The sequence below is a fragment of the Podarcis filfolensis genome (genome assembly GCF_964270895.1).
Source record: "Podarcis filfolensis genome assembly, chromosome: 10".
In the NCBI taxonomy this organism is placed as follows: Eukaryota; Metazoa; Chordata; class Lepidosauria; order Squamata; family Lacertidae; genus Podarcis; species Podarcis filfolensis.
Window position 1 is genome coordinate 48,599,264 of NC_139612.1, and position 16,807 is coordinate 48,616,070.

Consider the following 16,807-nt stretch of genomic DNA (forward strand, 5'->3'; position numbering starts at 1 on the left):
CCTGCTTAGCTACTTTGTTTTCATGATAAAGGCTATCCCACAAGGTTTATTGCTTTCTGGCATTAAAAATGCAGGTAACTAGCCCCAGGGTGCAGAGGATAGGTATAAGAAGTAACAGCTTCCATTAGCATTGGTTTACTTTGCAAGAGCAGCTGACTTAAAAGACCAACTGTATATATGAAAAGCGTGCTTGCATCCTCTGGAAAGAAAAGGCTGGTAAGCCCTTTGGGCTTTTTGTGTGATTGTTTCCTTCCACAGCTGTGTTTTTGAACTGCTCTTCCTGTGTTCTGTTATAGAATAGTCTTACAGGAACCAATCATTAGCGCTAAAATACCTCAGGTAGGAGTGCCAGTGTGACCTGCCAACCAATCAGATTGTGGATTGCAGTGAAAAAACAACAACCTTGAATTAATACTAACAGTTCCAACATCAAATTAGAGATGGGAACAGAGTCTTTTTTTTTTTTAAGGCCAACATACATTTGTGAGCATGTGATCAAAACTCCAGTACATCTCAGTGCTGCACAAACCATACATTCATAACAAATAGGGCAACTTTCCTAAACCAAAGTAGAAGGCTAGCAACGAGGCAAGTTCCTTGATTTGTCACCCATACACAACCAGTGCAGCAGAAGCACATTTTTATTCTCTTTTTTTCTGTTCTATAATCATGCTTCATACAGGGCATACCTGCTGACTGTTTTGCAAGAAAACCTGGGCATTGGTTAGATCCCATTCTGTTATCTGTTACTTAGTTTGGAAGTAGACACTTGAATTTGAGGGAGGGAAAGAAAGAAAGAAGGAAAGAAGGAAAGAAGGAAGGAAGGAAAGAAAGAAAGAAAGAAAGAAAGAAAGAAAGAAAGAAAGAAAGATCAAAACAATTGGCTGGAGTTATTTTCTGAGATTTGGCAACTGTCAACAGCATAAGTGGTGTCCTGATGGTGCCCTAGAGACAAGAAGCTGGTTCATGTAATAGAATTCCAGCAAATGTCCTTTGCTGCTTACTCTGAGGGATTGTTTCTAGTTCACTTAGTCTCACATTTATGTTGTGTTACAGAGTATTGTTGTCATCTCAAGATTTTGATGCTATGGCTCTGGTTTGTCAGGAAAGTTACCACCACTACCCAGCTTTAAATACATTACTGAAACTCCCTAAAACCTTATAAATGGGATTAAGTGTCCCAGAGAAGGTGAAATGCTGTATCTGAACATGGCTTAAGCTAGTTTATACTCAGTGTTTTTCTCCACAAAAGCAGTCTCGGCTTTCCCAGGTTATGCCCTGACAGCTCATAGGCAATTCCTGTGGTCGCAATAGGTTGCCCCACCCACTGCTGCTACATTCATAGGAATTGCTGCTGTCATATGCAGATGGTGTGACCTCCAGTTCACACATTCTATTTTTTTCCACATGGGCACATACTCTGGAATGGTCATGACTGTGCGCATGGAAGAAAGAATGTATTATGTGCAGCTTTGACATTGCAAGGAATCTATGACTATTATTTGAAAACAAAAAAGAACTAGAAGATGGTGCTCAAGTATGCCAAAACCTTAAAGCACCAGTATCTGCAAAATTCTTATAGCATCATTGTCTTGAGGGTACAGTAAGACATGACAAGAGGAGAGAGGAGCAGAAATCATATTTTGGATCATGGTTGTGGTTGGTTTGTGTTTCTCTACAACGTCATGAATATCAGTGTGTGATCAACTCTGGAGCCATGTAGTTTATACTAGGCCTTAAGGGTTCACACTGCAAAAATAATCACAAGAAGTTTGTGTGTGTAAAAGCATGGTCCTTATGTTCATATCAGACAATTCTTCAACTTAAAAGGTTCTTTGCATATTGATAAAATGATTGCATCATTTTCTGACTTTTCTATGAAAAGCATTTGTCCCATACACTTGTAAAGTGAAGAAGTGTAAAAAGTTAACATGGCAAAGTTATGACTGTACCCAAAAGCCCCTATAATAGTTTCAGTATTCACTGAAACTTTGGTTTGGCTGAACTAGTGTTTGTATTGCTTTAAAAAGGTACTGAAACCACAGCTGTTTTGTGGGGGATACTCAAAAATCCAGAGAGATGTTTCATTATGCCTTTGGTTGCTGAGCTGTAGTTTATATTCCTGCTTTTTCAGTTGCCCTCCATAAAGCAGAATAATTGAGCTTGGTGTATTTCTGCCACATTGCTCAGGATATCCCATGTGACTGATAGATGAGAACCCTACAGCCCTAGTTTGTAGGGCTCCTTATGTATACATGGGATGGGAAAGCATAATTAAAGACAGCTTCCCACTTTGCTAAAGCAGCACCTGTCCTTTCTGCTCTCATTTATATGACCTCATGCTGAAGCAGATAGCCATACAATGTGAAGAGCCTTTCCTTTACCGTACATTTGCTCATTAAGCAGCCACTACCACATTGCTTCCCTCCCCTGCCCTGCTTCCTCTTTACGATAGAGGCTTTGTTTATGGCAGAAAGGAATCTGGCATCGCATGCTCACAGTTAAACTCAATTGGTTTGGAAGGTGATGACAATGCGGTCCATGTCCTTTACCTAATTGAAATTTGGAGGATTTGGCACAAATCACCTAGAAATTGAGATTAAATAATTTTAAGCATATGCTCATTACTGCCCAGCTGCAGAGAAATATAGAACAGCTGGTCATGATCTGTCCCTTTCACTGGTTGACAAGAATACTCAATATTGCTTTTAAGGCTGTCCTGTGATGATTAGGGTTATTTGTGAGTAGCTGCAGAGAAGTATAAAATAATACTTGAGGGTAGGAGGTGGGAAGAACAGCATAATCCTATGTGATCTAGTCAGCAGGCCTCTTCTGGGAGAGCCGTGGACATGCCATAATTGTAGGAGGGTGATGTTTTGCAGGGTCCCCTATGCATGCTCTAAGGAATTTCAGATAACTTCAGAGTAGTGCAAAAGTCCAGAAAGTCCTGCTGCGTGAAGAATCTTGCACCAGGATTTTACATGTCTGTTTCACAGACACACATCTAAAACATTCCTATGGTCTGGAGATATAAGTTCATTACATTTCCCGCCCCCCCTTGTTGCATTATGACCTGCTAAATTTCAAGCAAGCACCATCAACACAAACAGCTACTTGTACATGCTCCTTCCTTTTCAGTGAGGAGCATGTTAGAGATTCATTTAATCCCAGCTCTTGACTTCATTCAACACATCCATAGTAAGGATTTGCAGTCTTTTGCATCAACACTGATGCAGTCATTCACACGTACACATCTGTCATTTTGTATTAACAGTTTCACCTCTGGATAAGTGCATGCTTACCAGAAAATACACATCAACCTTTTAAGCTTCATTTTTCCAATGAATTATTTTTCCTTTCCCCTCCATTCGTTGTGCAGTCAGCTGAAGAAATGTTAAGATCTCGCTCTAAATCTCTCAGTGGAGTCTCTGTTCCCTTCTCTGATATAACAGATGGGTTATTGCTTGTTATAATTATTAACATTTGTGGTGTGGGTCGGGGTTAGGGTGGGGATTTATTTATTTATTTATTTATTTATTTATTTTGGGGTGTATATGGGACTTGTTTAAGGTATGCAATGTTAACTCCAGTGGTGACTGACTGTTTCCGTAATAGCAGGTCTTTGTGGCTGCACGCTCTAGTTATTGAGGCTGTGTACTTCACCAAGCTTGTGGTAGAGTCTAGGGCAAACTGCTGTCCCAAGAGAATGCTGGGATAGATAGAACTAGCCAATATCAGTCTGAACGTGGTGATTTTGCTGGTTGTTTTTAGTTCCAAATGTCGGCATGCTTAGTTTTCATTTTCTTTCTCAAATTTGATTAATAAATGTTACACCATTCCCTTTTCCCACCCTGATTCCGCTCTGTTTTATTCCTTTACAAGAAATGCAAGTTAAAGAGACTGAAATGGGGAAAACCTTTCCTTCTTTTCAAACTGCATCTTGTCCTCATGTTCACAATCCTGCCGAACACAACTGATTATCTGAAATGTCAGTAGAAAAATATCTTGGGAAAGGAGAGCGCTGGGCACGTTTTGAGGCAAGCTGCTCAGCCGTCACTGTTGCCAAAGACGGAAATGGCTAAATCTGAGCATGCCTGAATATCAGATGCATTGGTAGTTCTGCAGCCTGATTTTTGAAAAAGGAAAGAAAAGGGATGATTGCTGCGAATGTGTATCAAAGCTTACTTTGATCTGCTGTTCACTGTAAAATTCTCTCTTAGCTACTAGTGAGCAGCACAATGGGATTAACAAAGAATTAAAACAGAGCTACTGTGGGAGGCTTAGTGTCATGTCATTTCCCTATTTAGGGAGATGCAATAGAGCAATTCTCCACTCTTCTGTAGCAGGGGACTATTTTGGTGCCTATTTTTGGAATTATCTTAATGCACCATAGATAGGTAAAGCAACTTGCATGTGAATCAGGGAGAAGGACCCCTCTTCTCTCCAATAGAGCTTTGAAGATTAGTCATTTCCAAAGGGTTTGTACACTGCAAAAGTGGAACTGAAAAATTTGCAATATTTACTATGAGCTTCTCCACCTGTAATAGCTAGATGGGGAGGAGATACTATTGTGTTCATACTGAATTTGCATTCATAATGAATCTATTCCATACTTCTAACACATCTGCATTCTTTTGTTTTAGGCTGCCCTCTTCCTTGCACCCCCCCCCTTGAAATACAGTAACTCCAATAAAAGACAGAAGTATAAAATGAAAATTACAATTGTCCCTGCACAGCTATGGATGCTATGCAATAGATGGGACAAAACATGCACCTGGCTTTTGCAGCCTTGTGGTTAATTTCATTAGGTAGTAGTTGCCATTTTGATCCCAGAGAACATAAAGTACAAGTGAGGTGAAATGGCATATTTTTATTGAATGAACCCTAGGTTGGTTGCAGGAATGTTAGTATTCTTTTTAGTTTTTCCGAAATCTTTTGAGTTACTGGAATTATTGGGTCATTGGCCTAATGCAAGCTTGAGAATCCGCACAATATCTTCTTTATTTACACAGAGGATGTTTAACTCAGTGACAGTAGTTTCAAGCTTCATGATTTGCTGTTATAATTTCTGTTCTGTATAAGCCATTTGAGCGAATGTTGAGATGGAACTTTTAGAAAAGAAGAAGGTCTCTCCATTCCATGGGATATCATTTTCAAGCTGTTTTTACATCATTTGTCTTAATTATATCATTGGTCCAGTAAAATTACAATAAGAAGATCAATTTTATCAATATGATAAAATAAAAAGATGCAATAAGAAGTTTCCTTCCCATGATTGCAATGGGGACCTAGAACATGCTAGTGTTTTTAAAAGTTAAATTATATTCCAAGAACAATTAAAATAAAATAAAAGGTCCAGCAACAAAGCACAAATGTTCCATAAAATCATACTGTACAGCTGAGCCACGCATTAAAAGAAAACTTGATTAATGTCTCTTCATAATGTCTTACTCTTAAGCAATATTTACTAATACTAGTAACACTAACAACATGTGGCTGTACAACATGAAGACTTGAACTGAGTCCCTCTTTAAAGACTTCAGGTTAAGATAGGCAGGCAGTTTTGTGCAAGGGAGAAGTTGGGGGTGTGGGCAGGTAGTTGCATGAATGAGAGAAAATGGGGTTACGAGGCTTGGTAAGGGGAGCTTAAATGTGACTAGCAGCAGATACAGAGAAGAGATGGGGTAGTGGTAGTCCAGGAAATGGTTTATAGAAGGTATAAAGGATTTGTGGAGGGTTTAATGGAGGGGTGAGGAAAGCAAGCTGGTTTTCGCTGATGAAGACTGTGTGTTACAGATATGGTAGTTCATAAAGGATAAGTGGAGGGTCTTACAAGCTAAGAATATAGCATAGCAAGAAGAGGCTAGAAAAAAAACCACACACAGAGGTATTCTGAATTGACTGAAGAAATGGGGGAGAATGAGATGGCAGGAAGGAAGACCATCCCTATGATGGCACTTTAGTTCTTTGGAGACACATAGGACTTGATCCTAACAGTCTGCTTTTGAGATTTCATGCATTTTCATGTATAGAATTTCCCTCTCAAATGTTGACTTTACCTTGTACATGTGCCTGTAATGATGAATTTCAGGCCTCCATCCAATTTAAGCAAACCTACTTGGGGACAATTGTGTGTGTGTGTGTGTGTGTGTGTGTGTGTGGCCATGCAGCTTGCATTATACATTTGCTGCCCTTAGGGATGACTCTGTTGGTTGCTTGTCTCTTGGGTTATCTACCCTTTCGGTTCTGGCTAGCCCAGAAGATCAGGGCTATGAAACTGGTTCATGTGCATCTTGATGCCTCTCTTGAGGATCTGGGCTTGAAACTTTCCCTTTTCCTCAACTAACAACAATAAAGTAGGAGAATCTCTTGAGTTATTCTGCATTATTCTGGTTAAAATGATAACAATTTGTGACACTTGCTCCCTCCCAAGGAACTCTCTTTACCGTGGTTATGTCATGGGGTGGGATGACAGCATCTCTCTTTTTGTTTTTCTTGCTGATTCATCCTCCTGCAGAGACTACTATAGCAGAGTCTCTTCCATCCGAATCGTCTGACGAGACATGTGTGATGCGGAATTTCCCCTCCGCCACTTGGGGGAAGGGGGAAATGACAAAATATGCAAGGGGGTTGGGCAGCCTCTCATGATTTAATGTGACATCGGAGTCGATGCAGTTTGAAACACCTCCTCTCTATGTGTTGTATGTATGACTCCACTTTGTTTGAGGGGACAGGTATCTATAAAGTCAGTTCTCTTCTTTCCTGCAGGGCGGATATGCAGCCTACAGATATGCACAGCCTGCTACCGCAACGGCAGCCACTGCTGCTGCAGCCGCTGCAGCGGCTTACAGCGATGGGTATGTAAGGAGGGGGTGGTTCCGGTGTATCTGGGGATCAAAGGGTATTGTTCCATCCCAGCCCTCCATTGCTCCATGCTTCCCAACACACCCTGCATGCAAACTTTTAAAGCACCACTTCCAACTGGGCAGTGTAGCTAGCTGCTGTTACGTGGCGAGTGCATTCTAAGCATATAGTTCCGCATCATCACTTCCTCCCTCTTCCAAAAGAGGCAGCCAGGCTTTGTGTCAGGAGCAAAGCAGCCAACTCTGCTCCTAGTCCTTTGACAAGGCACTGGCCTTTGCGATTGTCACGTGTTGGGTGCCGGAGAGAACAGTGGTAATTCATGCAAGGGTGCATTAGTTTATATTGCTTGCGTTGTGGATGCCACACAAGTTGTACTAATGAAGAAGAACAATAAACAGGCCCAGCTTTAGCCCCACTGGTGACCAGCCTTGCTGCCCTCATCCTGTGTCCTGGACCAGATGTGGGATGGAATGGGAAACTCTGCAGGTACTGAGAGAGAGATCTCAGGGGTGGGTTCTCGTGTGTTTTTGTGAATAGCTGTCTGTGACTAAATAAATGACTTGTCACTAGATTGTGCCCAGATAGTCACTGGGCGGCATTGTGAAGTTGCAGCAACCCAGCTCTATCCTCCTTGAATCCTGATCTGCAGTAGAAATTATCAGACCTTTCAGTCCCCATCATGGATAGTGCTTGGTGCATGGTGCATGGTGCTTGGTTCTTTTCCTCAAAGACCAGCAGAAATGCAAACCTATTGTGTTATTGCTCTGTGTTGATTGCAAGAGGCCACTATAAAAACATGGTGGTGTGGATCAACCCTCCTAGTTCATCACTTTCCTTATTAGCTACCAGACTCAAAATGTCAACCTATTAAATTATTACTCGGTTTGTCATTTGAAACAGGCCGTTTACACATCTCCACCCCTGCCCCCTGCAAGTCCTGCATGAAGCAGCATGGGGGGGACGGGGACAGAGAAGAATGGCAGCCATTTTGTGGCTTCACTAGCCACTACTTTTAAATGGATAGGAGAATATTCTTTTGCGTGCCTCCATTTCTCTGCTGGTGGCATGGCTGCAAGTTGTCAAGTGGTTAAAGATCCTTGGATCATAAGCACTATGTGCTACGACAGAGCAATTTTTCATAATTAAGAGTGGCTTACAAAGTAACAAAGCATTTGCATTGGAAGTCCAATTTGTGTAACTTTCACTCTTATTCTGTACCTTTTACTTCAAGCTCCCATTGCACAGCCCTGTTTGGCATTCCTGCAGCATGTGCCTGAATGCCACCTCTTTTGCATTAGTGTGTGCTCTGGATTTTGGGAACCCACTTAAGGTGGGTGTCTTAAGGTGCCAAGCATGGTGTCTGCCTCATTCCTTGCAAGACTCACACTTGCTTGCCTGCCTACCTACCTGAATGATCAGTTATAGCCATTTTATGGGTTGCAGGATTAAGGATTTCTTGAAATCTAAAATCATGACCCTCTCATGTTGAAACAAAAGGCAACTTGCTTGCTGTGGGCAAAAGCAGTCCAGAATGACTTTTTTAAAGGACCAAGTTTTAATTTAATTTTACTATTTGGGTGCTCGTTATTTCTGAGTATTTAGAGTTAGCGGCCCCGTGTATCAACTCAAGAATTCCTTCTTGGAATAAGTTGCCTCTTCGGATATGGAGAGCTGAGAAAAGGGACCATACAGCTTCCTTTTTCTCTGATGAAGCAGATGTCTTGTAAGTCTATGAAGTGACTTTGCCCCCTCCCCCTTCTCTTTCTTCAGTTATGGCAGGGTGTACACAGCAGACCCTTACCACGCCCTTGCCCCTGCCGCTAGCTATGGAGTTGGCGCTGTGGTGAGTATGCCTTTTCTCTCACATTCACAGTTTTTTTTTATTTTTTATTTTACCAAGAGACCTTGGCCTGCAATAGTGTCTCTAGATAATGTCATGGGTTGTAAGTGAAGCATCAGAAGTACCGTGTTTTAAACTGGACATTGGTTTATTGAGTTGTGTTTGCCAGAGGGGCTGTAAATTATTCCTAATGGTTTGTTTGGAAGCTGAGTCTATAGCAGCCCCCAGCTTCCTTTATTTCTGCTTTCAAGCATTCCCAAGTTTTTCTACAAGTAGTCCGTCTGCTCATGATCTTAAATTCCTTGAGAGCAACTTTCGGTTTAGCTTTTAAGTCATGTAGACTCAGCTCTGTATGCTGGCTCCCAGAGATCCATGCTGTGATGCTCAGAGGAACTGGCTTAGGAACCAGAAGGGCACAGACCAACAAGAAAGAGGAACTAGGAGGGCAGGGTCTATCGTTGTCACAGATTGTCTGCTCTTGATCTAAGAAGTGTAAATGGGGCTTAATATTCATAGACACATGCTGGAGACTGCCACCTAACCACCATCTTTCCCCTGCCCCTGTCTGTTATCTTCTGCAGGCAAGTTTATACCGAGGTGGCTACAGCCGATTCGCCCCTTACTGAAGTGACATGAGCCCCCTGCAAGTGGGACAGCCCCCCCAGTTCATGAGGCCTGGCTATTGCAATATTTACTAGTAGAGGAACTCTATAGCAAGAAGAGGAGGAAAACAAAAGAAAAAAACGAGAAATACTTTTTTATACCTCACTATGTTCTTTGAATATGTATTTTTCCTTTAAATTTCTGCCTTTAATTCTTTTGTTCCAAAGATTGTGCATTTTTGGGGGTTTTTTGGTTTTGTTTTTTTAAAAACTGTGGTAAACATAATGCATTTCCATGTGTGTATATGCGTAGCTTATCCTACCAATCATAAAAAGAAATGAATAGTGCTAAGGAGCACCATTAGGAACCAGTATCATGGAACTAATTCAGGAACATGCAGCCATTTTATTTTACCTGGGTCTGGTGCCTGAGGCCTGCGATACACAAGGAATAGCCCCCTCTGCCTGCAAAGGGCAGTGCTGATTGGCTGCAGCTGGAACCTGCATGCTGTTTGGAAACGCAAAATGTTCCCTTTTTATCATCACCTGACAAACACGGGCTCAGGACAGTTCTAGAAGTGTCAAGATTTTAGAGTTTTCAAGACAAGACTCCTCAAAACTGCCCAAAGACTTCGTCTGTTCATGGTTTTAGGGGGACAAGACTTGAAATACATTTATGATCTTACTGCTTCTATACATAAGGCCCCCCTTTAGTGATTAACGTCCACTACCAAGGCTGTCCTTAGTTTCTTTCACTTGCTATGGTCTTCCTCTCTTCCTGTCCTTCCCCTCTTTTCTTTTCTGGAGGAGCAGCAGATGTGGGACAACGACTGCAGAACTTGAAGCCATGGTGGAGAGTTACATCTTCAATAACAAGGAATCTGATGGCCATGTCGTGCACACCCTGACGTTATAGAAGAACGATGTGGGGGGGGGGGAGCTTGCACCAGTGCCACTCTGAGCTAATCAGTCACCCAGTTTCCAAGATCCTTCTTCTTTTCACCCTAAGATACTTAGCTTTGCTGCAAGTATGCCACCAAAAAATTGCATGAAGAGAAGAATTGTGGCCTGGATTATGAACCTAGAAGCAGCAGAGGCAGTGGGAACGATATTTTGTGTTGCAAAACTATACTTAAAGTAATCCTTGTGTAGCTTCAGCATCTGGGGACAAGCAGAAATATATTTCAAAACATGATTTAGAAATGGAAGAAACTTCTGACTTATGTAACACAGAGCCTTTAGTGGGTCATCTTCTGCCTCTCTGGAGAGAAATCTGTGTCCATACTGCTCAGCTTGGATATGAAGTGCAGGTTGTGAGGTCTTCAAAAAGACTCTGAGCCCAGGGATCCCCCCCCCTTTACATTTTTTTTTAAATATCATGGAATGTCCTTTTTATTATGCAGTGGGTTATCTTGTAAATTGCTATAGAAGCATGAGTGTGATGACAAGCAAGCCTCTGCTCCCAGATATCTGCCGCCAACATTTGGAAATTAAAAGGGGCAGATGAGGTCCTGCTTTGCCCTCTAAGCTTTCTTGATTCTCTCAGCACCTCTTGCAGTCTCTCTGCAGTTTTGTCCTGAAAAAACCCTACATGTTAGAGAAGCACAATTCCCTTTGGCTCCTTGGCCTGCCTACATTGGTACTGGGTGACCTTTCGCCCCCGAAAGGGCAGCTAGGGGTGGACTTGTAGCTGAAGCCTTTTCAACTTCTGCCATCATCTGCTCACCACCAGTGATGCCAGCTTAGGAATGGAGACACCTTGTTGCCGAAGTTGAGGAAGTTCGCTGACCCAGCCTACACATAACTTGCATCTTCTGCTCCCACTCCTGTAGTGTCCTCTTAGCGCTTGCCAGAGAGCACCAAGGATGCTGAACAGGGTTCCTGAAGCAAGAAGGACAGAGGAGATCTGAATTAAGCTAGAGACTACTCTTAACCATATTGATTCTCCGGAACAAGGCGACACCAAACTGCCAGCCTATTGGCCACTTTTTGTTTTTGTTTTGTTTTTGTTGTCTTGCTTTTCAAGCCAAAGTTTGGTTTGTTGCTGTTTATGACAATTTCTGTTGGTTTTTGTATATAAATATTTTAGTTAGGTTGAAAATATGGAATTGGGGAGTGGGGTGTCAGGGCTAACATGAAATCAAGGAAAATTAAGAGGAAGGTCAAGTTTTACGACTTGCATAAATTTTCTAGTGTCATATTCTCCGGAAGTCTGTTTCCATCACAAAGTGGATGGGGGGGGAGTCGGGGGGGGGTTAGGATCGGGCTCCTGCTAGGGGAATGAGACACAGCAAATACCTCTGAACTGCATTACCAGTCACATATGAGGGGAGCCTTCTGTTAGCATTATGGAGAAAAGATGTAGTTTGCATATAGCTCGCTCGCATTTGAAATATCAGATGGTTTGGATGCAAATGGATTTTCCAGGCTATGTAATTCTTCCATTAAGGAAGCTGAGCACCACTGAGTGCTGGTCATGAAAGGCCAACTGGACCTACTAGCACATCCCATTATAAATAATTCCTGGTTTGAGCATTGGTCACCTTGGCCTTTATCTGAGCTGCCGTGCATGCCCTGAAATCTGATTTTGATCAAGGCACTTCCTGTTAAACGAAAGAACAAGGCTCCCCCTCTTCTGTGCTCGTCAGTGATGTCCCTTTGACAATACATTCCCATCCACAGGTATCTCCGAAGCCTCAGAATATCTTAACGAACCGGTCTTGTTATATTGCAGCTTTTTAGTAAGATATTATACGGTTATCCTTCCTAGAGTGGCTGCTACACCTTTATAGATGTGGGTACAAAGTTAAAGCTTTGCAGGTCTTCCTAAGAGCAACCCTCAATACTAGAATACATGTGGAGGAACACTTCAGATTTCAAGGGTAGAAACCAAATTTAGCCGAAGTATCCTTTGCTGTGTCCCACTCCTAAAGAGGGAGTTGGAAGGGAATCTGGGAGATACAATGCTGCTTGTCCAGTGCTCCAGCATGCCAGCATCTGAGAGATCCTTCGCTCTTTTGGGGTTGGTGGGCAAGGAGACTAAAATAGGGTGTTGCCGGTTTGCACTGGTTTTAAAATAGGAAAGCGAAAACCCTAACGAACAAGGTGAAGAACCAGTGTAAAGGGTTTTTGTGTGTGTGTTTGTTTTTATTTGTCATGCTCTTGGGAATGTCAAACATGTTTGTAGTATACACCAGTGTGACTTGATTCTTTGTTGCATAAAACACTATTTTGATGATGATGATATTGTCTGAACAGCCCACCCTTCTCTGCCCCACTCCCTGCCTCCCTTTCCTATTTTGAAATTGCTTTTTATTCTGTAATGAAAAGAAATGAAACCTCCAGTTAATGAGGCAAGCGGATTTCTGGTTGTCGAGTAAAACTGGTCTTTTCCGTGTATTTTGCGGGTGTTCTTCTCCTTCACCCTCCCTTGGTCAGTTTAATCCCAAGACACACAGTGCATCGCTCCCGATTCTCCTCTGTGAAGCAAAGTGCAGTAAGATGTCAGTTTTCAGAGCTGTCTGCCATAACTAACGGTGAGGAAAGAACACACTGGGAATAATGTAATCCTCTGCAGTAACTTTGTCGAGTTGACATTTCCAGGCTGTGGCCAGGTACATATTAGGAGGACTTCCAGATAAATTGAATCTAAACACTGCCAGTTGAGGAGGACTGGAAACTGAATAAAACAACAACTGCTCATCAGCAGTTGCCATCTTTCCTGCCAAGGTTCCCCCCACCCCCAAAGCCGTCCACTGGAGTATTCATTTGGCTGATAGTCTTCATCATGCCACTTAGCTAATAGTGTTTTTCCCCCCCATTTTTGTTTTTTAAGGAATGATTGGAAGCATCTTGCTTGGTTTTCTCTCTTTCAGTGGCGGAAGATTGGAGTCCAGTTCTTGCTGCTTTAATAAGCAACTTGTCAAGGAATCTAGTTATATATTCAAAATAGTCATGCATTGCAGTTTGGGCAGCTCACCCTGCCTACAGTCTAAAAGAGATAAAAGTAATCCTGGAGATATAATTTCGGGTTAGTTTGTGTTTTTTTTAAAAAAAATAATAATGTGTAAATAGCTGGGGCAAAACCCTGGCCCAGTGGCAAATGTCATGCAGGACTGTAGGGCGGTACCAAGACAATTTAGAGTTTACTAACTGCCCGAGTTGATTTAATACTTGGGAGTTTTTCAGTGCAAGGCCTGAAATGCCCCAAACTGATTTGCCCATTCTTGCAGTGTCTCCTGCACCTTTCCCTTGCCAGATCACCTTGGGACATAGGATGCATTGTAGTTAGATGCTCTCCCCTCCTCTGGATCAATTCCCAGGGTGCCCAAGCTGCTTGTCCAGGGTCTCATTTCCCTGTTGACACTGGAGAAGTAGAAGTCTCTAACATCCCTACCCCTGCCCCCTGGTTAAGTATCATATTGTACAGTAGCTTTCAAACCATACAGTATTCATTGGGTTACTCTTATTATTATCAAGTAGCTGGAATTGTGAAGGTCGGAGTAGTTAGATCTTTAGCTTTTATTCCTTTTTTTGTATTACTATCCATGTGTATAAATTATTGATCATGTTGCTGGCTTTTATAAACTCTAAGCAAGGGAGGAGCCCTTCTTCACCCTTTGCAAATGGTAATGAAGCACTGTTTTTAAATAAAAGAGAGAAACACCACTCCTGGACTAAAGTGTTTTTATTCAATAGATTTCATATATGAGTCCCCGCTTCCTGTTTCCATTTACGACAGTGATGGGGATCCTGCGCCAATGGTCAGAGAGGATGGGAGTTGTAATCCAGCAACATCTGGAGGGATTTTTCTGCTTTGATCTAAAGAGCAAATTCGATCCCATTAAGGAATGAATTGTGAAGCTCCAAGAAACCAGACCTGGACAAAATGGACAAGCATACAGTACATAGAGGTTTTGACAGAATGCCAGACTATACAATCAAAATAAATCAGAGATGTTTCTGTGATGATTCAGCTTGCTAATTTTTGATGCTCTGAAACATCTGGCATTTCTAGTTTGGAAGGAAAATAGAAAATATGAGAGGAAAGAGGTGCAGGGATAGAGGAAACATGTTTGTTAGCCGTTGAGATATTTGGTGGTTTGTTCCCTAGTATCACTGTAAACCATATCCTGGTCTTTCCTTGTTTCTGAACCTTTAGACAACAGCGCCATCAGCAGTTCAAGGTTGAAGTTTCAGTATCATTAAGGATACTCCCAGGATTTGAACAAAGCTCTAGTCTCCTTGGTGAAATCAAGGTGAAATGAGCTACTGTTGCTGTCCCTACCACCCAACATTGTGTACCTCCCTGTTCACTGAGCCTGGATGTCTGAAATGGGGAAGGCTGCTCACATGGGCTTCCATTCAGTTTGAAATTCTTGGGCAATCAAGGCCTCATGTGGACGCCTATGCACATAGAGCTCTATATGCATGGGCTTCCCGTCTTCAGACGCCCAAGCTCAACATGAGGAAGTTGGGTGAGAGCAGCAGTGCCACACCATTAAATCTGCACATGACACATGAAAAGGCTTCTTGTCTGACTTTTGTTAAATGCTTTGCCAAGTTATCAGAACCTTGATGAACTAAATTCCTCATCTGGCACTGGTCATTGGCATCTCTTGAATCCTATTTCCTGTGTTTCTGGGCAGAATTAGACAACTGCCATTAACTTGACTCTTCAAGCTATCTTTTTATTATGGCATTACACCATTGGATCAGAGATGCTGAGTTGGTTTTCAGGGGCCTTTTCAAATCTCATTGCTGCAGTAGATTGACTGCATATGGTGGGGCAGTTGCAACCAAGTGAAGAACAAATAGTGAAGAGTCTAGGCTTCAAATGGCAAAGCATAGGGAAAGCACTGGATTCAGAAGGACCCAGGATCAGTTCCCAGCACCTGCTGTTTAATAGTCTCAGGTAGCAGGATGGAGAAAGGTCTGAGACCTTTGAAAGCCATTTGCATTACTGGACCAGAAAGACCAATGTTCTCCCTCTATGTGGCAACTACATACGATCATGTCTGACCCCACATCACAATTGAAATATGGAGTAACAGGAATCTGGAAATGCTTGTCTCATTGCATGTGAGGATGATACAAATAGCTGGTTATCCGCATTTGCTAAGATTGCCCTTTATTGAGATGATAAACAGCCTCTGTGTCTCAAAACAGTTAAGTGAATCCACCTCAGCACTTAGCAATGACTATACAGGGTATGGAGATCAGCAATTCCGAGGAGATTCATGTCCTGGAAAAGCTTGGGAGTCAATCCCCGTGCTCTCATGCATTTAACCTCTTGCAAACAATTGTTGAAGGTTAATGCGTTTACATTTTGCAAGGTGGTCTGAGATGAGCAGGTAGAAGGTACTTTCAGCTATAAAGTATTAGTCTCTAAAACATTAGCATTTTGCAAGTAGATAAGCCTAATAACTAGAAAGCAAGAGCAAATTACACTCCTGGAAACTGCTTTTAAAGCAGGATTATTTTTGCAATTACCGGAGATATTGCTAGCCCATCCTTTACAATGTGCACTGGGCTTGGTAGCAGTGCCACATGGTGGCTGATTAGATGTAAATAGAATATCCTTCTTTAGTTAATAGTTTGGAGTCAGTGACAAACTTGGGTTGGAAGAATGGACTTGTTGGATCAGTCACTTTGAGAAAGAGCATAATACAGATGTAGCAACAACAAAAAAGAGATTTTTTTTCAAGAAACCTAAAGCACCATAATTTGAAACACAAGATTATGGATTAGATTGCATGATAGAGCCTTGATCCAGCAAGGGAGGCTCCTCCACACAAGCTCAGACTACATGGTACTGATTCAGATCTGAAATTCATGGTAGCCATCGTGCATTTTTGAGCCATGTGCCTTTTGATGGAGAGGTGCACTACCTTCTGGAGCTGCAAATCTTTATGTACATTGATTGCATGTGAGCAGAGCTGATGGCATAAGCCAGTTGAATGTCTGGCTGCTTTCACACTATTTGTCTTTTCTGTTGTTGAATTTGTGAATTTGATTGGTGTACATAATGCAAATTTTAAATTTCAAATAAGGTGCTAGAAATGTGATGTACCGTATTTTTTGCTCTATAAGACTCACTTTTTCCCTCCTAAAAAGTAAGGGGAAATGTGTGTGCGTCTTACGGAGCGAATGCAGGCTGCGCAGCTATCCCAGAAGCCAGAACAGCAAGAGGGATTGCTGCTTTCGCTGCGCAGCGATCCCTCTTGCTGTTCTGGCTTCTGAGATTCTGAATATTTTTTTTCTTGTTTTCCTCCTCCAAAAACTAGGTGCGTCTTGTGGTCTGGTGCGTCTTATAGAGCGAAAAATACGGTAATTAAAAATTGTCTGCTGGGATTATCATTTGAAAACCGTGTGTGTGTGTGTTTCTAAGAACACAGAAATACAATTAGCATTTGATCCCATCGGCTGTTCCCAAATATTCCTTGGGAAATGTAGCTTCCATCTCTGCACTGGGATTTCTACAAGTCAGTTGTAGCCTACT

At 42.1% G+C, this 16,807-nt stretch overlaps 1 protein-coding gene across 32 annotated transcripts in view; it reads left to right on the forward strand.

The window, feature by feature from the left end:
• The window catches only part of RBFOX2 (RNA binding fox-1 homolog 2), a 175,270-nt gene extending 161,296 nt beyond the window's left edge, over positions 1-13,974 (forward strand). For 19 of the 32 annotated variants that reach the window (XR_014539133.1, XM_083574032.1, XM_083574036.1 and 16 more), the window contains 3 exons: positions 6,769-6,857; positions 8,635-8,707; positions 9,286-13,974. Coding sequence is in view for 27 of the 32 variants with exons in the window: in XM_083574046.1 (XP_083430172.1) it covers positions 6,769-6,857; positions 8,635-8,707; positions 9,286-9,340 (217 nt within the window). In the remaining 5 variants the exon portion in view is untranslated. Of the gene's footprint in view, positions 1-296; positions 340-6,768; positions 6,858-8,634; positions 8,708-9,285 lie in introns of those variants that run through there. The other 13 variants (XR_014539131.1, XR_014539132.1, XM_083574029.1 and 10 more) reach the window with 3 other exon arrangements.
• Positions 13,975-16,807: the final 2,833 nt, after the last annotated feature.